We start from the raw sequence: 25,468 nt of genomic DNA on the forward strand, positions 1-25,468 counted from the left end.
ACTTAAGACATTATCCAATCTCTAAGTAGTAACCTCCCACAGATCTCCTCCCCTCCTCTAGCATCATAATCCCCTTATTGTGTACACAGTTTTCCCCGAGTTTTGGATGTACCCTAAATACTTAGGGTGAATGGTTCGTGAGATATGGGGTTCCAAAGATTTGACCGACCGCATGGGTAAAGTATCCGAAAACAGTTCCATGCATTTTGGCCCTGCGGTCGGTCACAAACAAGGGAATGAAAACAGGCGAATTGCCTGTGTTATAGAGCCTGGAGAGGGTTTGAATGAATTCCCTTGTTTATGGGGCTCTTTCTACCGAACGGCGGGTCATTCGGTAGTTTCCATACGAATTTCTGGAAGTATGGAGGTCTCAGCGGTGTTTGCCTAGTCAAGTGTCCGATTTTAGTTCCAGACACTCGACGGCAAAACACCGCTGTTCGGTAGTTTAAGATGGCCGCCGCCACGTGTTTGTTTCCCGAATGGCGGCCACCCAGAGGACAAAGACCACACTGCACTGATTGCCAATTACCTGTTTGCAACATTGTTGCAAACGGTAATTGGAGGCACACTCATTCCTGGGTGGTCTGGTTGTTCGGTAGTTTCATTCCCTTGTTTTATTTGAATGATTCTACCGAACAACTAGAGGAATACAATTCTTTACATACATTTAACTGTCATTCTACCCGGATACCATGCTTTCTATACATGTACATACACATTAAACCAGCCATATGACCAAATACACTTATTCTCATACATGTCGTGGGACAGCCCGGTACCAATCCGCTACAGTCTGGTTGGAGCCTGGTTGCTGGAGACCGACTGTCTCCTCTTTAGCTGCACAGCTCTGCTGCTGGAGACCGACTGTCTCCCCTTTGGATACATAGCTCCGCTGTTGGAGGGGGAGACCGACTGTCTCCCCTTTGGCTAAGCAGCCTTGTTGCTGGGGGACAGGACTGACTGTCCTTACCCCCTGTGCTGTAGGTGCAGAGACCACAGTCCCATCTGCACAGTTGTGGGGCTTACAGTCTCCCCCTGGTACATTAAGCTGCCGCTGGGGAGAGGTGGTAACCAGCTCCTCTCCCATTAGAACACTCTGCCGCTGGGGAGAGGTGGTAACAATCTCCTCTCCCATGCATACTTTCAGTCTTTGTGGAGGGAGACCGACTGTCTCTCCTCCCAATGCAGTGTCCTGCTGCTGGGGAACGGAGACTGGGCTCTCTATTCCCCAAAAATCACGCTGCTGCTGGGGGGTAGGACCCACTACCTCTGCCCCCTGTAACTCGGGCGCAGAGACCACGGTCCCATCTGCACTGGTGTGGGGCTTACTTTCTCCCCTTGGTGTGCTAAGCTGCTGCTGGGGAGAGGGGGTAACAAACTCCTCTCCCTTACACACTTTCAGCAGCTGGGGAGCAGGGCTGACCCTCTGTACTCCCTGTAGGCAGGGCGCAGAGACCACGGTCCCATCTGCGCTGGTGAGGGGTTTACTGTCTCCCCTTGGTGGGTTAGGTTGTCGGTGGGGAGAGGGGGTAACAAACTCCTCTCCCTTACACATCTTCAGCCGCTGGGGAGAGGGGATAACAGGTTCCTCTCCCTGAACCGTAGACTGCCGCTGGGGAGGAAGGACGACCCCTTCAGCTCCCTTTTTGTCTAAATCTGCTAGGCGCTGCAGGAAATCTGCCGTTGATTCCCTTATGAACTGCACAATTTTCTCAGAGGGGTTGGGTGCAAAGAAAGCCAGCCGTATGGCAACCTGTCTTTCCAACTGCTCCTGAGTGTAGCCAGGCGCCATGCTTGCTCTGCTGCAGTTGCTTCTTTTGTGGATAGGGACGCTGTACGGGTACTAGCGTTGTCCTCCCTTTGTAATCCAAACGAACTGTGTCTCCGAGCTGCTTTACCTCACACTAGGACGCCATCCCACCGCTGCCACCGATGTAACGGATCACCTGGCACCCCGACCGAGTACCTCCGTTAATGGATGCTCCTAGTGCTTCCTGAGGACTCCAAGCACTCTGGCAGACACCACAATCACCGAATCCGAGAAACCTTTAAATTCTCCCAAGCATATGAATGCTGTAGACCATTGAATAGGAACCATACGAATAGGCTTGTACTCCTAGCAGTCAACTGGAACAGCATGCAATAAATCCTTCCCCCAATAATGAGACGACACATCACTTTGAGGGTAAAACAGGAACTCTGGACTGGCTCATCCAGCCTGGCTTTTATTACACTTGTACACTTACAGGCCACACCCAGGGGGAGGCACAAAATGACCAATCACATACATGGTTCAACCCACACATCCCATCCCCTCAGATAACAGTAAACCCAATTATACGGTACACATTTTTAGCCAAGTTCTGGATGTACCCCAAAAATAGGGGGTACACCCTTAAATCCAGCATCGCTGGATAGCCCTTATTCAGGGGGACAACATATCCAAAAATTCAAGTCATTTGGATGAATGGTTCGGGAGATATGGGGTTCCAAAGATTTGACCGACCGCATGGGTAAAGTATCCGAAAACAGTTCCATGCATTTTGGCCCTGCGGTCGGTCACAGGCAAGGGAATGAAAACAGACGAATTGCCTGTGTTATAGAGCCTGTAGAGGGTTTGAATGAATTCCCTTGTTTGTGGGGTTCTTTCTACCGAACGGCGGGTCATTCGGTAGTTTCTATACGAATTTCTGGAAGTATGGAGGTCTCAGCGGTGTTTGCGTAGTCAAGTGTCCGATTTTAGTTCCAGACACTCGACGGCAAAACACCGCTGTTCGGTAGTTTAAGATGGCCGCCGCCACGTGTTTGTTTCCCGAATGGCGGCCACCCAGAGGACAAAGAATACATTACACTGATTGCCAATTACCCGTTTGCAACATTGTTGCAAACTGTAATTGGAGGCACACTTATTCCTGGGTGGTCTGGTTGTTCGGTAGTTTCACTCAATATAATAAATGGAGTGATTCTACCGAACAATCAGATGAATGCTGCATACATATCCCAGGTTAAACTTAACACACATACACATATAATATTACAGGCAGTACACTAGAATATGTATCAGTCTTAAAGGGACAGTAGTCCCAAAAGTCCCAATATGTCCATAGATGCTGTTAAAAGGGCCAGTAGCAGCAATATACAGTACAATATGCCCCAAATAACCCAGGGGCCATAGTCAGCAGGTAGGAGGCTAGCAAACAGGCTTCTCCAGGGCCCAGTGGCGAGGTTGGTTTCGCCACAGTTATTACCCTACATTGAAAGATTATATCCTTGAATATTCTGTTTTTGCAAGTATGCATCTAGTAGCTGTTTGAACATCTGTATGGACTCTGATAAAACCACTTCTTCAGGCAGAGAATTTCACATCCTGATTGTTCTTACAGTAAAAAAACCTTTCCTTTGGCTTAGACGAAATCTTCTTTCTTCTAGTCTAAACGCATGACCTCATGTCCTATGTAAAGTCTGGTTTGTGAATAGATTTCCACACAATGGTTTGTATTGGCCTCGAATATATTTGTATAATGTTATCATATCCCCTCTCAGGCGACGTTTTTCTAAACTACATAGGTTTAAATTTGTTAACCTTTCTTCATAGCTGATATGTTCCATTCCTTTTATTAATTTTGTAGCCCGTCTCTGCACTTTTTCTAGTGCCATAATATCCTTCTTTAGAACAGGTGCCCAAAATTGCACAGCATATTCAATGTGTGGTCTTACCAGTGATTTATAAAGAGGCAAAATTATATTCTCGTCCCGAGAATGAATGCCCTTTTTCATGCATGACAATACCCTACTGGCCTTGGCCACTGCTGATTGACATTGCACATTGTTGCATAGTTTGTTGTCTATAACAATTCACAAGTCCTTTTCGTGTGTTGTTATCCCTAATTCGCTTCCATTAAGGGTATACGTTGCTTGTGTATTCTTTACGCCGAAGTGCATAACTTTGCATTTTTCAACATTACATTTCATCTGCCATTTGAGTGCCCAGTCCTCCAGTCTATCTAAATCCCTCTGCAGCAAAGTAATATCTTGCTCACATTGTATTATTTTACAAAGTTTTGTGTCATCTGCAAACACTGAAACATGACTTTCAATGCTGTCTTCAAGATCATTTATAAACATGTTAAATAGAAGGGGTCCCAGAACAGACCCCTGAGGGACACCACTTGCCACCTCTGTCCAGCTTGAAAATGTACCATTAACGACAACTCTTTGTACTCTGTTTTTAAGCCAATGTTCTACCCAAGAACAAGCATTTTCATCTAGACCGATTTCCTTGAGTTTAAACACTAATCTTCTGTGTGGAACTGTATAAAATGCCTTGGCAAAGTCCAAATAGATCACATCCACTGCAACACCCTGATCTATACTTCTACTTAGGCTTTAATTTGATGTTATATATATATGCACACATTATTGCAAAAACTGTAAAAAAACAATTAATTTTTTTGATAATAAATAAGTATATATATATATATATATATATATATATATATATATATATATGCTTATTTATTATCAAAAAAAATGTTTTTTTACAGTTTTTGCAATAATGTGTGCATAATTAGTACAGGTTAAAGAAAGCAATTAAAAATAAATTTAGTTGTTCTGATATACAGAATATATAATGTGTCTAGGATTTTAAGGTTTTTTTGGTAGTTACAGGTCACAAAGCACAAGGAGAGCAATTTTAGAATTTGGTATGTTTGTCTTGTAAGCGTAATAGCCATAAAAGAAAACAAAATTGCCACACAAAAGTATATATTTATATAAAGTAGACATCACAGGCTATTTACCTAAGGTTGTTTTGACACTTTCTACGTAGTCATTTTACCGCCAACCTCTGCTAAATATTGGAGATTTTTTTTTTGGCACACAAACTTATAACAAAGAACTTCTCATGTGTATTTTGTAAAGTTGGTGTGTGCTATTCCTTTACAAAGTTTTATTTTGTGTTCAGTTACACCTGCTGAGTAAAATGACACCCCCTTTGTATGTCTTTGGCACTATTTTGTGAAGCTACAGTGCCATATAGGAGACCTGTCCTTTTCAGTATTCACAGTAGAATTTTGAGAGACGGATTTAATGAGCCTATGCTTCCATTTGGGGTATTATAGTAGTTTGACTGTTCAAAAAAAAAAACCCCACAAAGGCCTACCATTTGTAAAAGTAGACACTCCAGGGTATCTCATATGGTGCATATTGTGCCTTAACATGCCCCCATTTTTTCACCAATATATGCCAAAGTATGTGGTAAAAAATTATTTTGGGCATTTTTTACATACGGATTAAATTTTTGCTGGGCATTTTGTATATTTCATATGTGCCTCTAAGTTCAAACCCCCCCAAATTATGCTCAGCTAAGATTTCTGAGTAAAATTGTATGTCTTTGGCAATATTTTGTGAAGTTACACTGCTGTAAAAGAGACGTAACAAGTTAAAGGACCACTCTAGTGCCAGGAAAAGATACTTGTTTTCCTGGCACTAGAGTGCCCTGAGGGTGCCCCCACTCTCAGGGACCCCCTCCCGCCCGGCTCTGGAAAGGGGAAAGGGGTTAAATCTTACCTTTTTCCAGCGCTGGGCGGAGAGCTCTCCTCCTGCTCTCCTCCTCCGATCCGCCTCTTCTCCTCCCCGTCGGCTGAATGCGCACGCGCGGCAAGAGCTGCGCGCGCATTCAGCCGGTCACATAGGAAAGCATTCATAATGCTTTCCTATGGACGCTGGCGTGCTCTCACTGTGAAAATCACAGTGAGAATCACGCAAGCGCCTCTAGCGGCTGTCAATGAGACAGCCACTAGAGGACATAGGGGGAAGGCTTAGCCCATTCATAAACATAGCAGTTTCTCTGAAACTGCTATGTTTATGAAAAAATGGGTTAACCCTAGAAGGACCTGGCACCCAGACCACCTCATTAAGCTGAAGTGGTCTGGGTGCCTAGAGTGGTCCTAAGGTTTTTAAGTGTGAATTTTCATGGAGGGTTTTGATGCGTCCATGTCCCACTTTGGAGCACTTGAGCAGGCTACATATTACAACTACACCATAAAGGCATACCATTTCTTAATGAACACATCCCAGGGTATTTCAAAAGGCATATTTTGAACCTTCGCGTGGGATCATTTTTCCACTAGCTTGTACCAGGTGTAGTGGTAATAAGCATTTTTTCTGCCTTTTTGACACACAAAGTGAGTTTGTACAGTATATTTTGCAAACCTTATGTGTGCTACGACTGTATAATACTTCATATGTTGCTCAGCTATGTGGTCTGAGTACAGCAATACCCCCGTATGTACATTTGAGACGCAGCCATTCAGTTTTTTTCTAACTTTGAAGTTGTACGCTGTGTCCATTTTCCATTTTGGAGTAGATTAGATGGTTGGTTATTGAAACTTCCCCCCAAACACATACTATTTATTAAAGAATACACCCTGGGGTAATTCAAAAGGCATATTTTGAACTTTAGCGTGGGATCATTTTTTCTCTAGTTTGTTCCAGGTATAGTGGTAACGAGTATTTACTTTTTATACTTTTTTAACTTCTTAAACTAGTTTTTAAACTTTTGTTTTGCTCATTTTTTTTTTAAACTTTCTTAAAACTTTTTTTTTACAGATTTAACATTTTTCTAAGCTTTTTTTTTTTTACCGTTAACCCCTAACTAGCAGTAAGCAGCACTAACCGTAAATTCACCATTTTCCCATAACTCCCACCCACCCCAGCTAGCAAAATATATAATTATAAAATATTTTAATTAATTAAATAAATTGAACCCCTGAGAGTTAATAAATAAATAAATAAATAAAAGTTAATCCTCAGGGGTTAAAACAAATTAGATCACAGTATAATACTGTGATCTGTATTTTGATCACTGTAGGCAGTGACCGACTGGCAGGGAAGGGGTTAATTTTTATTTGGACTGGGTAAAGGGGGGTGTCTTTTTTATTTTTTACTTAAACGTTATTAAAACTTTTTTTTAAAAAGTAATTTTTAACTTTTTAAAGCTTATTTTAAAACTTTTTTTAACGTTAACCCCTAGTTAGCCTAACTCCAAATCCCCAAATTCCCCACTAACTTCCACCCACCCCAGTTAGCTAAATATATAATTTGAAAATATTTAAATTAATTAATAAAATAAATTTAACCCCTGAGGGTTAAAAAAAATAAAATCAGATGACAGTAAAATGTAATCCCTGCCAATTGATCACTGTAGCCAACAATTGGCAGGGAAGGGGTTAATTTTTTATTAAAAGGGGTAAAGGGGGGTGGGATTTTAAATAAACTTTATTTATTTTTTTTAACAGGGGGCAGGATCAGCACTGATCCGTCTCCCTGCACTTCACAGTGAACCCGGAAGTGCAGGGAGGCGGAAGGTGAGTATACTGAGCACATGTGCTCGCTCTGACATGCTGTCAGAGCGGGCACATGTGCTGGGACAGCCCGATCCGGTGCTCTCGGTCTGCCTCTAATACAGAGGCAGACCGGAGCACTATTAACCCCGCGATCGCAGCGATCTGCGGTTAATTTTACCGCGTGACTGACAAGGTCCGTCACCCGTCGTTAAGGGTATCCCCAGGATGACGGACCTCGTCCGTCACCCGTCCTTAAGGGGGTAAACACGGGGGACATACTGCAAGTGCTCTGGTAGCTGCTCTGGTCTGCTCCCAGATGACATTCATGTTACTTTGTTCAGAGCTTAATGTTTACTGCTCACTAATATACAATGATGCAGTCAGTATGAGGTTTATTGAAAATGTGGCCTGTTGGTTTTGAATGATATTTGGGTATGGGCTTTGTTCATATAAAGTAGTGCAAGTGAAGCAGTTGCCATATGAACCAACATTCCTGCCACTTCATTGAAATAAAATAGTTTTGGTGTCAGGAGGTCCCTGGCGCCTGCTTCCTTATATGGTTTAAACCGCTTACGAATGGTTTAACCCAAACATTGAGTATCCAGTGCCGTTTGCCTCTGACCCTGTCCTTGCACATGGCTCAGATTCTTGAAAGAGGACGCCTTGGACAGGAGTGCTGCTGATTGGTTAAGAGCGTCAGCTGAAATTATCAGCCAATCAGTAGGTTTTCGTTCACAAAATGGCATGAGAAAGAAAAAGAACAATTCGTTTTTCAATGCACTTGCCTCACAACCCTAAAAAAAGCTTTATTTGCTTCAATAAAGCTGCCTTTTGGCTATTACCTTGAGTGCCTGAACCAATACTTAAGTGCCCAGTCACTCTACAGCTGAGACACTCTGTCTGGCTAGTTGAAAAGTTGTGAAGCTTCAAACTGCTGGACTGGGGCTGTGGACTGATCTGATTCTGGTTTTAATCTGTAATGATTGTTGATACTGCTAACCAGTTCAGCTACTTCTTGGCTCCATATTACCACTGCAGATTAATGATGTAGCCAGTTTCAAATGTAATAAGGAGTCAGTATCAGTTTCCTGCTTCTATAACCCTGTGCACATTGTGTAATATTTAATAGAAAGCTAAAACATTTTACTGATATTAATGTGTGGGAATTCTACACACAGTATTGTGTGTTTATCTCTGTATTGCAGCTCTGTGTAATCCATCACATTGATCCTGGCTGTGTGGGATAGTAATGGTATCTCCTTATTGTGCCAAGCTCTGCGTGTTATTTCTCTGTATTTTACTCTGCTCTACCTGTTGTATGGTATATCTGTAGTCTACCCAGCTCTGTGTATTGTATAGGTATCTTTGTATTGTGCCAAGCTCTGTGCATTGTATCTTTATTTTTGTATCCGCTCTGTTTGTGGTATGGTTATCTCTTTACTGTAACTCGGCTCTATGTATTTTATAGAAATCTTTATGATGTGCCCCATTTATTTTATTGTGTGATCATGATTTCTGTATTATGCTCGGCTCTCTCTATTATATAAGTAACATTTTGGGTGAGGAATCAAGCACCCCACCATCTTAAAGTGTTACTAGAGTTCCTGTAATACAAAACTGTATTCCTGGTACTATAGCTCCCTCTACATCCCCCCTCCTCCCCAGGCTTGAATAAAGGGTAAAAAACTTTTTTTTTTACTTACCTGACTCCAGCGCTAAGGGACATCATGCGAAGAAGGGGCACTAAAGCGCATGTACGGCGTCAGTGCTTTCCTATTGGGAAATAGCTGACACTGGATGACCTTATGCAGACCGTGAGGGTCCAAAAATCCGCTAACATCCCCAAAGCGCCTCTAGTGGCTGTCTTAGTGCTGCATTGTAATCATTGCAGTTTCTCTAAAACTAATGTTTAACATTGCAGCACTATATAGGGACACTGCACCCAGACCAATTCAATGAGCTGAAGTTGTCTATAGTTGTAGATGTGTGTTAAGGAAGGCACAAGACAAGGGGAGAAAGATCGGATAAGGTGAGATGGGACAGGATCAAGCGGGCAAGTGGTTGGGCGATAGGGATAGGGAAAGGAGAAGCGCAGCCACCTCTTGTTCAGTAGCCGGGGAGAAAGTCTGGAGGGTAGGAAAGGCATGATCTACGTGTGGTTGAGAAATAGAGGGGCAAGGTGGGGAGAATTCTTTCCTTAGCTGGTCAATCTTGTCAGTAAAGTAGCATGCAAAGCTATTGGCTGTAAGGTTAGTTTGGGGGGTGGCCACAGCAGGGCGAAGAAGAGAGTTGAAGGTATCAAAGAGACGCTTGGGATTGCGGGAGCATGAACTAATGAGAGAGGAAAAGTAGGACTGTTTGGCAAGGGCTGTGCTGTATGAACACAATATGAATCTATAATGGAGAAAGTCTGTCTGGGTGCGGGACTTCCTTTAGGAGCGTTCAGCACAACGGGAGCATATTTGCAGGTAGCGTGTTCATTTAGTATGTCAAGTTTGGGGTTGTGCTGTCCTGGAGGTGCATGTTTGGAGCGGGGCTGGCAGAGGTGAGGGTAGTGTTATATGTGGAGATGGCCAGTGAGGGACAGGAGAGGGAAGGGATGGATAGCAGTTGTGAATCAATATCAGCTGACAGCTGCTGGAGGTCAATAGAATTAAGGTTCATCCTACGTTGAGGGGGTTAGGCTGAGGTTATTGGGTGAGGGGGAACTTGAAGGACCACTCTAGGCACCCAGGCCACTTCAGCTTAATGAAGTGGTCTGGGTGCCAGGTCCCTCTAGGATTAACCCTTTTTATTATAAACATAGCAGTTTCAGAGAAACTGCTATGTTTATAATAGGGTTAATCCAGCCTCCAAATCCTCTAGTGGCTGTCTCACTGACAGCCGCTAGAGGCGCTTCCGTGATTCTCACTGTGAAAATCACAGTGAGAGCACGCAAGCGTCCATAGGAAAGCATTGTAAATGCTTTCCTATGAGACCGGCTGAATGCGTGCGCAGCTCTTGCCGCGCATGCGCATTAAGCCGAAAGGGAGGATCGGAGGCGGAGAGGAGGAGGAGAGCTCCCCGCCCGGCGCTGGAGAAAGAGGTAAGTTTAACCCCTTCCTCACACCAGAGCTGGGCGGTGTTGTTTTCCTGGCACTATAGTGGTCCTTTAATAGCAAACTATAGAGGTGGTGATCAGAGAGCGGAAATAGTGTTGCAGATATTAGACACTGTACATGCATAAGAGACATTATTAGGACAAGTTGGGGTTTTATTAAGAAGGTGGAGTATTAGGAGGGGTTTAACTGTTGCATTTCTAGGTGACTGCCTGACATTTATGGTCTAGACAGACTGGATAATGTTGTGCACTCCCTCTAATCCTATGACGAATAAATTTGCGCTAAATAAAAATTGATCTTTCTGTACCTAAATTACGTAATTTTCCAATAGAAATATCCATTACAGAAAAGATCGCTACAAAAGGCATGAAACGGTGTCCTTGATATCACAAGTACAGTCATACTGACACTGTACACACACACAGTGTATATACACCTGCTCCATCAATATGTACTAACTAAATTATCACTGATAACCATGCCATCTCTTCCTCAGCTGCCGGACTTTACTACTTGGCGGAGTTAATAGAGGAATATACCGTAGCAACAAGCAGAATCATAAAGTACATGATCTGGGTAAGTGGTATAAATCTTTCATTATGTGGCTTTCAGTGTTCATGTGTATAGAACTACTAAAAATAGACTAATATCATTTTCCAGAGCCAATAAAGATAAAGATTATCCATCGCTCGCCGTTCTGCCGATTGCCAATGTCCTTTACATTTAAGGGTTTGAAAAAGCAACACAATTTTTACAGAAATCTGACATTGAATGAACATGCTGACAACATTCACACTCCTGTCACTCTCAGGCAGCCACTAAATGCTGGGATCACTGAGATCCCAGCATGTAAAGTGCGGTTACTGGTGGGAGCAATCATACTCCTATCACTGCCAGGCAACCAGCCCAGTACATTGCAGTAGCTGAGCTCTGCATGCTTGGAACACAAGGGGGGGTGACATGAGGTAGTTATGTGCTGTCTCATTGACTGACAGCTGGTGTTAATTTATATATATTGATGGCTTCACCATCCGTGCAGCATGGAAATCTAAAACATGTAATAGAAATATTAAGAAAAGGATTCAGTATACCTCTTGTTATGGTTTGTTTAGATCTTTTACCATAATTTTCAGTCGTTTGTGTTACTCTGTTCCATGAGTTTACATCCTGCCTGCTCTTATTACCAGAACTGTGTGTGTGTGTGTATTACCAGACCTGTGTCTTTCTTCTCTCTGTTATTTATATAGGCCAGTGGTAGATCCCCAGGTGTTTTAAAACTACACCTTCCATGATGCTTTGTCATTCTAAAGGCATTTTAAAGGCGCGCAAAGCATCATGGGAGGTTTAGTTCTACAACAGCTGGGGATCTACTTATTGGGTACGTTTGGTACAGGCCATTTGAACATGTTAAGTGATCTTGTGGTTTTGCCTTTCAGTTTTCTACAGGGGTGCTGATTGGTCTGTACCTGTTTGAGAAGTTCCCCGGGGTGATGGTGGGAGTAGGACTTTTCACGAATGTAGTATACTTTGGATTGCTACAGACATTCCCTTTCATATTGCTAACATCCCCCAACTTCATTCTATCCTGTGGTGAGTACTCCTCTGTTGCGGGGAGGGGTTGGGGTTTTTAATGATATTGATATACAATGTGCTGAGAAAGTATTCAGCCCCCTTCATTTTTTTACTTAAATAAAATTGCAGCCTTTAGCTACAGTTGTTTAATTTTGTTAATTTCAAGCTTCACTCAAAACCTTATAATGTAATACCCCCTCTCACTATACTTTAAGGCAGAGTTTTCCAATTGGTGTTCTGCGAGAACAAAACTGAGGTTCCATCGTGATTTGCCAATCCAAAATGTCCGCCATTATTTGCATTTAAGGCCACCCTATGGGTATCTTTGCTGTAGTATCAATGCTGGGAGAAAGTGACACATGGAGAGAGGCAACAGTAAGGAGTGAGCTGCTGCAGACCTTCCACAGATCAGAAACAGAGAGAAATAGGCGCTCTCTATGACACAATAAATAAGTGAGGGCTGCTGAATATAGTAAGAGGATTCCCAAACCTCGTGTTACAAAAAGAGTAAAGAGTATACTGCGCCTACTGCGCCCAGAGTTATACGTACTTACAGCTATAATACGAAACGGCTGGTTGAAAACCTCAGAATAAAAAAAATACAGACAATAATAGTACTGTACAATTTTTTCAGGGTAGGAAGATATTCAATGTGTCTCTGTGTGTGTGTGTCTCTGTGTGTGTGTGTCTCTGTGTGTGTGTGTCTCTGTGTGTGTGTGTCTCTGTGTGTGTGTCTCTGTGTGTGTGTGTGTCTCTGTGTGTGTGTGTGTCTGTGTCTGTGTGTGTGTGTGTCAAGTTGTGTTTACAGTTGCAATCAAAATTGAAAATCGGGTTTATTGTAAAAATGTACAGGCTTTAAGCTGTTTACAATGAACAAATCAAACAAACCATTGAAATAGCTCAACGAAACGAATGCTTCAAGTGGTTTCCCAAAATTCACTTAATAATGCAACATGTAATGACTTCTACGGTCTCAATTTCAATCCCTTCATGGCAAGCATCTTTAGTACATAGTAGAGCACCCTTTTGCTGTTATGACCTGCTGCGAACGCGATGAGTAGCCTGACACCAGTTTATGTCCGCGTTCCTCAGGAATACTAGCCCATGGCTCATGGCCTACAGCAGGCATAGGCAACCTTCGGCACTCCAGATGTTTTGGACTACACCTCCCATGATGCTTTGGCAGCATTATGGGTGTAAGAGCATTATGTGGGGATGTAGTCCACAACATCGGGAGTGCCAAAGGTTGCCTATCCCTGGCCTACAGTTCAGTAATATTCTTGTGTGTGTGTGTGTGTGTGTGTGTGTGTTGCAAGCGCCTTCTTTAAATCCCCCCAAAGAGGGTTCTAGTCAGCTGAATGTGATGGCCACGGTAACATTTTCCAGGGCGACTTCTGCAACTAAGTCTTTGTGGAATTTAAGGGTATGCTTGGGATCATTGCCGGTGGGAGAGCTCAGTGGGCTAATGCATCATCAGTAGAATCTGTTCAACCCTTGGGTTCGAATCCCGGCAGGGTTGACTCAGCCCTTCATCCTTCCGAGGTAGATAAAAATGAGTACCATTAAATTGGGTAATAGTAACAATTATAGCTAAGGTGATATCCCCAGGATGTACCAGGGTACTCTGAATGTCCCTTTCCTAGTTATATACGTTGTTGTTAGTATTGTTTTGTTGGAAGCTTCAACTTCCTCACAGATGGCATGACATTTTCTCCTAGGATTTTCTGATACTTAAATTAATCCATCTTGCCTTTCACATGCTGCTGGTTCCAGTGCCGTAAAATGCAAAGCAGCCACCACCATGCTTAACTGTAGTATTCTTTTCAACGTATGCCTTCTCCAGACATACTCCAGACGAAAGGTTATTTTGTTTTATCGCTCCACAGAACAGATTGCCAATATTTGTGGCTTATTTATATGATTTTAAGCATACTTGAGCCGACTTTTCTTGAGCTTTTGGGGCATTAGTGGTGTACCTCTGTTCTGGCATGGAAACCTTCTGCGATTAGTACGCACCTTACTGTGCTCACTAAAAAGGGTCTTATGCAGTCACTCAAAAGTTTTCCACAACCTGTCTTCTCATAAATCTGGTTGCACCCATTGATAGCTTCCTGTTTTTTTGCTATGGCCAGTATAAGTATAATCACTGTTCTTGCAACTTTGAACTTGCGAACTATGCTTCCAATGGTGTCTCTTGGAACATTCAGTGCCTTCGCTATATTTTTGTATCCTGTTCCTTGTTTGTTTAAATTTGTGAACAATTCTTTTGACTTATCCATATTTCTAACATGCAGTTAAACGTGACACTCAGCAAATCCCTAGCCAGTTCAGGTATTTCAAATGTTCCAGCTCAAACACACCTGTTGCAACTAGTGAAACCTTGACTAGTCTCATCAGGTGTGCTTGAGGCAGTACTTGTTTTGCATATTTCTGCTATTGTGGGGCATTCTGTTTAGGGGTTGAATACATTTGAGACTGGAGAAGTCATTATAAGTTTTGTTTTCAGTTAAATTTGGGGAAACCACTGGAAGCATCTATGTTGGTTACAACTGCGTGTCACTGTGTGTGTGTGTGTGTGTATGTGCCAGTGTGTATATTTGTTTGTATCTGTACCTGTGTGTCAAGGTATGCGTCTTCGTGTTTGTGTGTGTTTGTGTGTGTTTGTATGTCAGTGTGTATATGAATGTGTGTCAGTGTGTTTTTATGTTTATATCTTTGTAAGTATGTGGCAGTGTGCATACATCCCATCAATCAAACACCAACACACCCCTGCAAACACTAACATTACATACAAAAACACCCCTGAATTCCAACTCCGAACTTGTATATAAACACCCAAACACCACACTACACACAAATGTACATCTGCATTTAAATCCAACACTACATATAAACACACCCCTGCTCGCAAATGCAAACGTTACATACAAACACATCCCTGTACTAATATATATATATATATCTCTCTATCCAGAGATTAATAGGAGCACTCAAAAGGACTTTGTTTTCGTGTTTTTAATGTGGCAAAAAAGTTTACATCAAAGTGTAACGCATCAAATCAATCTGATTGATTTGATGCGTTACACTTTGATGTAAACTTTTTTGCCACATTAAAAACACGAAAACGAAGTCCTTTTGAGTGCTCCTATTAATCTCTGGATATATGTTTGACGCTGGCAGCACCAAAGGCAAGAATAATCAGAAAGTTTTTAAAGGGTGAGTGCCTAAACCATCTCTGTCTGTCTGTCTGTCTGTCTGTCCACACACACACACTCCTACGTACTACAACCTGTTTAGTATCACCAAAAAAATTGCAACAATAGAAAACCTTACACTCTGCTAATTAAAAGGTAATGAACCCCCCAAAATTTAGGGGTTCCACAATGTTGGTACACTATGTCAAAGGGCACCACTGGAAAAGCTAATTGGGAATCCCTGCTTTAAGGTATTGTCTACTTAAAATTTGACAATATATTTTTAGTTTAATCCTAAATAAGTCATTTTATATATATTTTGCTGAAAAAGTTAAAAGATGTTACTCTGAAAAGTTTTGCTTTGTGCGCTGCTTAGTGGGTTTGACTACATCTGCAGACAGACACTCCCATGCCTGAATGAGACAATCCAATCAAGCTCCTAACATTCTAGTGTATTGGGAATTATGCGAGAAGTAGTTTATCCCCAAAAAGCTTTTTCAGTCACCACACGTTGATTTACTAATACTGGACTATGTTTTAAAACGTACTGGAATCTTATAGCAGCAGAGATCAGGGTGAATTAGGGGTGCTCTAAGAACTATGCCCTTTGTAGTGATGTAAAATATTTATTGCAATCCGTATTCACCATGCTATATAGGCTGTCAGTCTATAGTATTCTGAGTTAGCAGTATACACAGCATTTAGACTGTACTGTATACCGAGTTAGCATTGTACACAGTGTATAGACTGTCAGTATAGGGTATATTGAGTTAGCATTGTACACAGTGTATAGACTCGGTATACGGTATATTGAGTTAGCATTGTGCACAGTGTATAGACGGTCAGTATACGGTATGCTGAGTTAGCATTGTGTACAATGTATAGACGGTCAGTATACGGTATGCTGAGTTAGCATTGTGCACAGTGTATAGACGGTCAGTACACGGTATATTGAGTTAGCATTGTGCACAGTGTATAGACGGTCAGTATACGGTATACTGAGTTAGCATTGTGCACAGTGTATAGACGGTCAGTACACGGTATATTGAGTTGGCATTGTGCACAGTGTATAGACGGTCAGTACACGGTATATTGAGTTAGCATTGTGCACAGTGTATAGACTGTCAGTATAGGGTATATTGAGTTAGCATTGTACACAGTGTATAGACTCGGTATACGGTATATTGAGTTAGCATTGTGCACAGTGTATAGACGGCCAGTATACGGTATGCTGAGTTAGCATTGTGTACAATGTATAGACGGTCAGTATACGGTATATTGAGTTAGCATTGTGCACAGTGTATAGACGGTCAGTATACGGTATACTGAGTTAGCATTGTGCACAGTGTATAGACGGTCAGTACACGGTATATTGAGTTAGCATTGTGCACAGTGTATAGACGGTCAGTATACGGTATGCTGAGTTAGCATTGTGCACAGTGTATAGACGGTCAGTACACGGTATATTGAGTTAGCATTGTGCACAGTGTATAGACGGTCAGTATACGGTATACTGAGTTAGCATTGTGCACAGTGTATAGACGGTCAGTATACGGTATGCTGAGTTAGCATTGTGCACAGTGTATAGACGGTCAGTACACGGTATGCTGAGTTAGCATTGTACACAGTGTATAGACTCGGTATACGGTATATTGAGTTAGCATTGTACACAGTGTATAGACTCGGTATACGGTATATTGAGTTAGCATTGTACACAGTGTATAGACGGTCAGTACACGGTATGCTGAGTTAGCATTGTACACAGTGTATAGACGGTCAGTACACGGTATGCTGAGTTAGCATTGTGCACAGTGTATAGACGGTCAGTATACGGTATGCTGAGTTAGCATTGTGCACAGTGTATAGTCTGTCAGTATACGGTATACCGAGTTAGCATTGTACACAGTGTATAAACTGTCAGTATACGGTATATTGAGTTAGCATTGTGCACAGTGTATAGACTCGGTATACGGTATGCTGAGTTAGCATTGTACACAGTGTATAGACTCGGTATACGGTATATTGAGTTAGCATTGTACACAGTGTATAGACTAGGTATACGGTATATTGAGTTAGCATTGTACACAGTGTATAGACTAGGTATACGGTATATTGAGTTAGCATTGTGCACAGTGTATAGACGGTCAGTATACGGTATGCTGAGTTAGCATTGTGTACAATGTATAGACGGTCAGTATACGGTATACCAAGTTAGCATTGTGCATAGTGTATAGACGGTCAGTATACGGTATACTGAGTTAGCATTGTGCACAGTGTATAGACGGTCAGTATACGGTATACCAAGTTAGCATTGTGCATAGTGTATAGACGGTCAGTATACGGTATACCAAGTTAGCATTGTGCACAGTGTATAGACGGTCAGTATACGGTATGCTGAGTTAGCATTGTACACAGTGTATAGACTCGCTATACGGTATGCTGAGTTAGCATTGTGCACAGTGTATAGACTGTCAGTACACGGTATGCTGAGTTAGCATTGTACACAGTGTATAGACGGTCAGTATACGGTATGCTGAGTTAGCATTGTGCACAGTGTATAGACTGTCAGTATACGGTATACCGAGTTAGCATTGTACACAGTGTATAAACTGTCAGTATACGGTATATTGAGTTAGCATTGTGCACAGTGTATAGACTCGGTATACGGTATATTGAGTTAGCATTGTGCACAGTGTATAGACTGTCAGTATACGGTATATTGAGTTAGCATTGTGCACAGTGTATAGACTGTCAGTACACGGTATGCTGAGTTAGCATTGTGCACAGTGTATAGACGGTCATTACACGGTATGCTGAGTTATCATTGTGCACAGTGTATAGACTGTCAGTATACGGTATGCTGAGTTAGCATTGTACACAGTGTATAAACTGTCAGTATACGGTATATTGAGTTAGCATTGTGCACAGTGTATAGACTCGGTATACGGTGTATTGAGTTAGCATTGTGCACAGTGTATAGACTGTCAGTATACGGTATATTGAGTTAGCATTGTACACAGTGTATAGACGGTCAGTACACGGTATGCTGAGTTAGCATTGTGCACAGTGTATAGACTCGGTATACGGTATGCTGAGTTAGCATTGTGCACAGTGTATAGACTCGGTATACGGTATGCTGAGTTAGCATTGTGCACAGTGTATAGACTCGGTATACGGTATGCTGAGTTAGCATTGTGCACAGTGTATAGACTCGGTATACGGTATGCTGAGTTAGAATTGTACACAGTGTATAGACGGTCAGTACACGGTATGCTGAGTTAGCATTGTGCACAGTGTATAGACTAGGTATACGGTATATTGAGTTAGCATTGTGCACAGTGTATAGACTCGGTATACGGTATATTGAGTTAGCATTGTGCACAGTGTATAGACTGTCAGTATACGGTATGCTGAGTTAGCATTGTACACAGTGTATAGACGGTCAGTACACGGTATGCTGAGTTAGCATTGTGCACAGTGTATAGACTAGGTATACGGTATATTGAGTTAGCATTGTGCACAGTGTATAGACTAGGTATACGGTATATTGAGTTAGCATTGTGCACAGTGTATAGACTGTCAGTATACGGTATACCGAGCTAGCCATGTAGCTGGAGTACAGTAATCCCAATAGAGAATTAAATTACTGCAGGTGTCCCGTGTGAGCAGTTCCGTGTACACTGCTCTCAGTACAGCTCAGCGTACTAAAATGAAATCAGTGAAGCACAATATGAAACAAGTGTGTAATCTGTTTAGGATTCTGCTGTTAAAGTGTCCGCAGCTGCAGGCTTTGTATTTTGCCAACATAAGCTTTATGAGCGCTCGCGCACAGACTTGAATGTATAAGCAGTTGTTGGTGATTAAATAAAGCCTCTGTATTTATATCTCACAGCTAAATCTTTAATGTTCCTTGACAGCTCTTGTGGTGCTGAATCACTACTTGGCTTTCCAGTTCTTCGCTGAAGAGTATTACCCCTTCTCAGAGGTACGTGATTATAGTATACTGCAAACACAAGGCGTCTTCTATCGCAGCTGGATCAGCCCCCTGCCACTTACCTTGATATGCTGTCTGGTTAGGGAAAGGATTTCTTTAACCCCTTAAGGACCAAACTTCTGGAATAAAAGGGAATCATGACATGTCACACATGTCATGTGTCCTTAAGGGGTTAAACTCGATCAGCTCTTCTTTGCATATCTACTGTCCGAAAAAAGCTAACATTTTCCTTATGAATTGTATATTTTCTAATTTATGAAAATCCATCCTTATTGAATGTGTAACTTTTATAAGCAGCATGTGTTTATTGGCTTTGTGCTTTATATTTTAGAATATCTATGTATGAAAATAAAACCTTGCGCCATACTTTGTTTTAACTACAACAAATGATTGTGGAGTATCGGTGGCATAGCTCTGGGAATTGGGTGCTGATAGGTAACTCCAACTTTCTCCAAATTAGCCCCATACCTAATAGAGAAGAGCCCAGAAGGTAGATCCCCTGATGTTTAAGGACAACATTGACTTTTTTAAAGTCTAGCAAAGCATCATTGGAGCTGTAATACAACAGCATAGTTTATAAGGCATACAGTGAGTTAATTTATTTTCTTTACAGAGGTGGATCCCTTAGTCTGTTTTACAGCAAGTCCCTCTGGTCCATCTGTAGCAACCAATCCTCATCCTCTCTGTTCCTATTGGAAATGTGCATTGGTGCTGTATACAGGCTCTCATTATCCAGCAATTCACTGGTTTTGGATGCTTTTTATCTCGTTCTCTAGATTCCCTGTGAAAGGTTCATGTAGTTTGTGATGTAGTTAGAACTTGTAGGTGGCAGCGATACTAACGGAGAGTCGTATAGGCAGCTTTTACAAACTATAACCAGTGTTTGATCTTGTGATTTGTCCCTTTAGTGATCTGTAAGGTGTGCTTGAAATAAGATTTTATATTTACAGCAAAATCATTTTACTGATTTCAGTCTCTTTTTATGCTTGTTTATAGTGAGTCGGCAAACCTTGTATAAAAGGAATTAAGCCCTGCTTCTGTGTGTAATACCTCTCATACATTTCTCAGATTATTGTAAATATTCTCTCATAATTTCTATTCACACATGCACACAGTGGAAGGATATTCCAGAGTGTCCACCAATGACAGAGTGTTTGCTCCACTGATGGAACCTTGCCCCAGAATTGGTCTCTATAAATAAATCCCTATGTGCCAATCACATGCTTCCTTTAGGCCCTCAGTGTTCTATGATATACTTGCTGCAAAATTGTGCATTGTTTATTCCACCCATACTCATCACATGCCTGCCTTTAATTTAAAAACATGTTAGTCCCTATAGTGTGTTGAAATGTTTTTTGTCACTGAAATATTTTTAACAAAGAAGTGGACCGTGAATAGCAGATACCGTTAATTCTTATCCACCTGTTTTGATTGATGTGTGGTTAGGTTAGAGGGTAACACCAGCTGTTTATTGTATGTGAAGGATCTGTTATTGTGCGCTGGTGCATAAAACAAGCACTGCCAACTGCTTGGCATTATAGCAATCCTCTTGCACAAGATACACTACTCAAGGGGAATTTGGTTAATCTGTCAAGGACACTGATTGCTTTAATAGGCTGCTTGGCATTTGTTTGTAATAGCACTGCATGAAACCGGTTATCATAGATCACATTGGTGTGTTTAAATATATTACAAAGGAACTGATTGAGCACCATAACCAATATAGTACATTGTTGTGGCTATGGTGCTAGTCAGCAGTTTGCTAAACAAAGGGAGTCTCTAGGGTGTGCAAGTGTAAATTGTTCTTTAACCCCTTAAGGACACATGACATGCGTGACATGTCATGATTCCCTTTTATTCCAGAAGCTTGGTCCTTAAGGGGTTAAAATGTGGCAAGAAGAGATGCTGTGGAGATTGTGGTACTTAAACTGCCCCTTTAATAGTAAGTCAGTGCTTGTTAAATCCAAGTCACTGTATGGGACTAAATGCCCAAAATGTGTGTCCTTGTCTGTCAGAAGTGATTAAAATAGTCTTCACTAACACGCACTTTTCAGCTCCGTTATGCTTCCATTCCTTCTCCCCCACTGCAGTCGGAGGTGAGAGGATATGGGGCGATCAGCAGTTCCGCCCTTGGTGGTAGTAGTGGTGATACGGAAATAAAGGTCCCTGTTCCCTTTCAAACACCATGTGAAGAGAAAAGGGAGTAGGTGAAGGTGCTCCTGTAACCAATGAAACCTTCAAAGTGTTTCTAAAACTGTGAACTGGTGCCTGCTGATTGTTTGTTGATTTTACTGTTCTGGTACAAACAAAGAAGTCCAAGGTAATTCTCTTAATGATATACATGCCGGTGATGTGTGTGTTTTCTCCGCTGCAGGTCCTTGCATACTTTACCTTCTGCCTGTGGCTTATACCTTTTGCGTTCTTTGTGTCCCTGTCAGCGGGAGAGAATGTGTTGCCATCTACAATCCAACAAGGAGGTGAGTCCTTAATGTCACATAAATCCTGAACTGCCTTAAAATGGACTCGCCTGTGGCAGAGGTTCTGTTAAGTGAGTCAGTGGTTGAGGGCTGCTAACAGCATTTTTTGGGCGTGGGAATGTTGTGTATCTTCTTTTTTTTTTTTCCACATTTTCTATACTTTGCTTAACGTCAATGAATGCTATCAGCACCCAGACCACTTCACCTCAATTAAGTTTTCTAGGTCCATTGTCCCTACCGTTTAATTCCCACAATTTGAGACATTGCCATTTAGGAGAGACAGCAGTGTTTGTATTGTTGGGCTCAATGCACTTTCAAGCTAGAGCTACTAGATGGTGCCTCCAGAGCCAAGTCAAACACGCTTCTTTACACTTGACATCCTCATTCACTGCATGAGGATGTCAAACGTTTGGTGCTTCTCATAGAGAAGCATTGGATTCAGTGTATGTCTATGACAAACATTTGATTGGATCATCACGCTTGCTGCAAATGCGCATTAAATCCACAATGCTTCTCTGAGATTTGATTGGACAAAATGTTCATCAATCCTGATGTCATCGATGGCGGGTCGAGCTGCAGAGAAGCTCTCTCATCTTTGAATTACATGTGAGTAAAGGGTTAATTTCATTGGCTTTTGTTTTTAAACAAAAAAAAATAGGGTCCTGGGTTCCAAAAGAACTATTGGGTTCCTTTCATTTTTGCTAGCATTTTAGTAAGGAAAGAGATGGGTATTTATCGTGGTATAAAGATTTTTAAACCTGCTCCTTGTGACTCCTAAAAACTATGGATACCACTGCAACATGACTTGGTACAGCGTGTATATTGTTGCAAACACAGGAAATTGTCAAGAAGACGTGAGCAAGGTCTTGCCCACCTATGTTTATCTCTCTCTTGGGACCAGATACAGCTGCACTTCCTACAGTGCCTGTTATTTCACCACTGAAAGGCTAGCATTTACTTATCTCCTTAAAGGGCATGTGTTATGCCCGAAACATCTATCTACACATTGTGCTAGCAGTTTTACTAGCACATTTTATAGATTAGGAGGAAAAACTATTTAAATATAGGCTTTTCTCCCAGCTGTCCTGACAAGGAAGAGGGAAAAGCATCTCCCTCAGGAGCTCCTTTTGGTGCATGTTCTGTGGTTCCTATGGAAACTCCCTAGTTTCCTCTCCTTCTAGCTCCGGAAAGACGATAGGAACGGAGGATGTCACTCCGTTTAGTCTCTGGCAATGAAACCGGCGTCACTGAGGTGGCTTGCCCCTCACAGGGCAAATCACTGAAGACCAGGGGTGGAGCGAAGGTGGGTGTTCCATGAAGAGTAACACCTACTAAGCTCGATGATGGCAGGGCTGGAACGGAGAATAGGTGCATTAATCTCTATATTTTACATTGAGTACACCATGTATCTTTGTGATGTGATATATTCAATGTATATGGAGCAATTTAGGGTAAGGGGATTTTTTTTTTTTTTTTTGACCACCGTTTCACTCTAAACCTAAACAATATTATTTTTAGTTTTTAAAGTGACTGTGTACTCACAGCACAATGGCTATTGTTAGCTTGCCAAGTAGCCTCATTATTTAATCATGTTTATTTATGAATACGACTTATAACACCTACTGAAGTTCATATGATAAACTCCCATTTAAAATAATGTGAAAAATAGGATCTCTAACAGCAAATTGTGAAGGGCTACAGCACTACAAAGTGAGCATTCAGCAGTCTGTATGTATTTTTGTTTGTCTTTATTTCTTTTTTGAGTCATTTTAAATGGTAAGCCGATTACTTTTTAGTGACACAATTATACAGTTTTTTTTAATTGCCAGTCGTAGATCCAGGAGCTATTTTTCCGAAACATTAAAAGCCCTTATTGTTCAGATCCTTCCTGAATAGTTTAAAGCATACAAAAATAATGTAAAAATGCGAGAGAAAAACATATTTCTGCTGGTATGGCAATAAAGAGATTGAAACCTATCCATGCCCTGAATGTACAATGGAGGTTTACCACACAGTCATTTGATGATACTTATTATGTTTATTTGTCCTGTAGATGACGTGGTTTCCAATTATTTTACGAAAGGTAAGCGAGGAAAACGTTCTGGAATCCTTGTTATCTTCTCATTCATCAAGGAAGCCATATTGCCTACTAGGCAGAAAATGTACTGAGCCCTGCATTCCTCCTCCCTGTGGGATCGACCTGTGCACAGCAGCCACGCTGAAACACTAAAACAGAGCTTAAATAAAAGAAGAAAGACTTGCAAAGGGTTGAACCATGGAGGCTGTCTCGGGCTTCATATTTGCACGTACGCTTTTCCCAAAGGATGTTTTCAGGGATATAAGAGCTGCTGTGTGGATGGAAGTCCTGGATCCAGTGGAAGGTGCTGCTTTACGTGCCCAAAACCAGTTGAGGTTCTCCCGTTTGTCAACGCATCCCCGTGATTGCTCGAAGTGGAGGAGTCGTTCCCTAATTTACTGATTTACAGAAAAGGCTATTTTAAACTCACTGGGTTTACTTGTTAGGAGTACTCTTATTTAATTCAAGAATAAAAAGTAGACTCATTCTGCAATGAAAAATCCAAGGTTCTAGTCAATTTTTTTAAACAAAATTTACTTAATGCCGATAGATTTTTTTCTTTATTTTTTCTGGCGTAGGCCAGTTTGGCCTCTCTTAGTCATTCAGCTCTGCAGAGATTAATGTGATTTCTAATAAATGTGTGTTTTCAGCATAGTGGACATTTAACAAGAAACGTGCAGTGACTGCAGTAGCCTCTGCTCTTGTGAAATAAAAGCAGCCTTTCTTAATTGTTGTCTTGATTTCTATATTGTTTAATTTTTCTCTTTAATGTTTGGTAAGATTTTATCTACCTAGGAAAATGTTGAAGCTGGCTGTTTAATTGTGCATTGATTCCATTTTACCTAAGTGATTTGCATTGGCTGATATTGTGAAAGAAAGTTAAAGGACCACTATGGACAACATATCTTCATTGGAATGACGCCTGTTCACTCTGCCCCCGAACCTCTGCTCAATATCCAAAGCTCAATGAACTTAGCGCTTAGAGCGGTTTGATCTCCACTCAGATATGTCTTTATCCGTGAGCCGCGATCATATCGCTCTTATCGCCATCTAAGATCTGATTGGAGGCTCTCCATTTGTGAGTGTATATTTATCACTATAGAAAGTAGGTCTTTGAATATACTGGGTTACACTATTTTTTTCTAGGTTTACATTTCGTATCAGATATTGAGAACCGATCCAGAACAGGTTGCCCTCTCATCTTACTTAAAGATCTGATCGTTTGCCCATCAAGGAGGATAACCGACTAACCTCTAAAAAAAGATTTTACTTCACTACTAAAGGTACTTTTCTCTTTGGGACATGTACTGTACTTTGTATTCAAGTTGTTAGATTTAAATCGTATATATCCTCTTATTTACATGACACTCCTATTTATGTGTTTGGCGCAGATTTTACTGCTATCCTTTCCATTTTTCTTGGATTGTTGGGGTATTCAAGATACAGTCCTGCTTCATGTACCTTATTTCTGTATTTACAACCTGCAGGGAGGACCAAGTACAGGTGGTCTTTGTGGTGGTGGCTTCTAATGAAAGGACTGTGATGTGGACACATCAGTGACCAACTTCTGAGACCACACCGTGGGACCATTTATTAAAAAAAGCAGGGGGGACATATTGTGCCCCGTGCCAACACGGTGCAATCCAGCTAACTAATAATGCGTGGGTTGGGGTCATAATGCCCCCTCCACAAGTCCCTACCCATGGG

The 25,468-nt window shown here is 41.6% G+C and overlaps 1 protein-coding gene across 1 annotated transcript in view; it reads left to right on the forward strand.

Annotated features, from left to right (window-relative positions):
* Positions 1-24,489, forward strand: part of TEX261 (testis expressed 261) — a 39,035-nt gene extending 14,546 nt beyond the window's left edge. Inside the window, exons 2-6 of the mRNA XM_063459799.1 lie at positions 10,944-11,023; positions 11,884-12,037; positions 19,131-19,198; positions 21,582-21,684; positions 23,738-24,489. Of these exons, the coding sequence (XP_063315869.1) occupies positions 10,944-11,023; positions 11,884-12,037; positions 19,131-19,198; positions 21,582-21,684; positions 23,738-23,853 (521 nt within the window). The 3' untranslated portion in view covers positions 23,854-24,489. The remainder of the gene's footprint in view (positions 1-10,943; positions 11,024-11,883; positions 12,038-19,130; positions 19,199-21,581; positions 21,685-23,737) is intronic.
* Positions 24,490-25,468: the final 979 nt, after the last annotated feature.

This window comes from Pelobates fuscus, chromosome 6 (assembly GCF_036172605.1).
Source record: "Pelobates fuscus isolate aPelFus1 chromosome 6, aPelFus1.pri, whole genome shotgun sequence".
Lineage (NCBI taxonomy): Eukaryota > Metazoa > Chordata > Amphibia > Anura > Pelobatidae > Pelobates > Pelobates fuscus.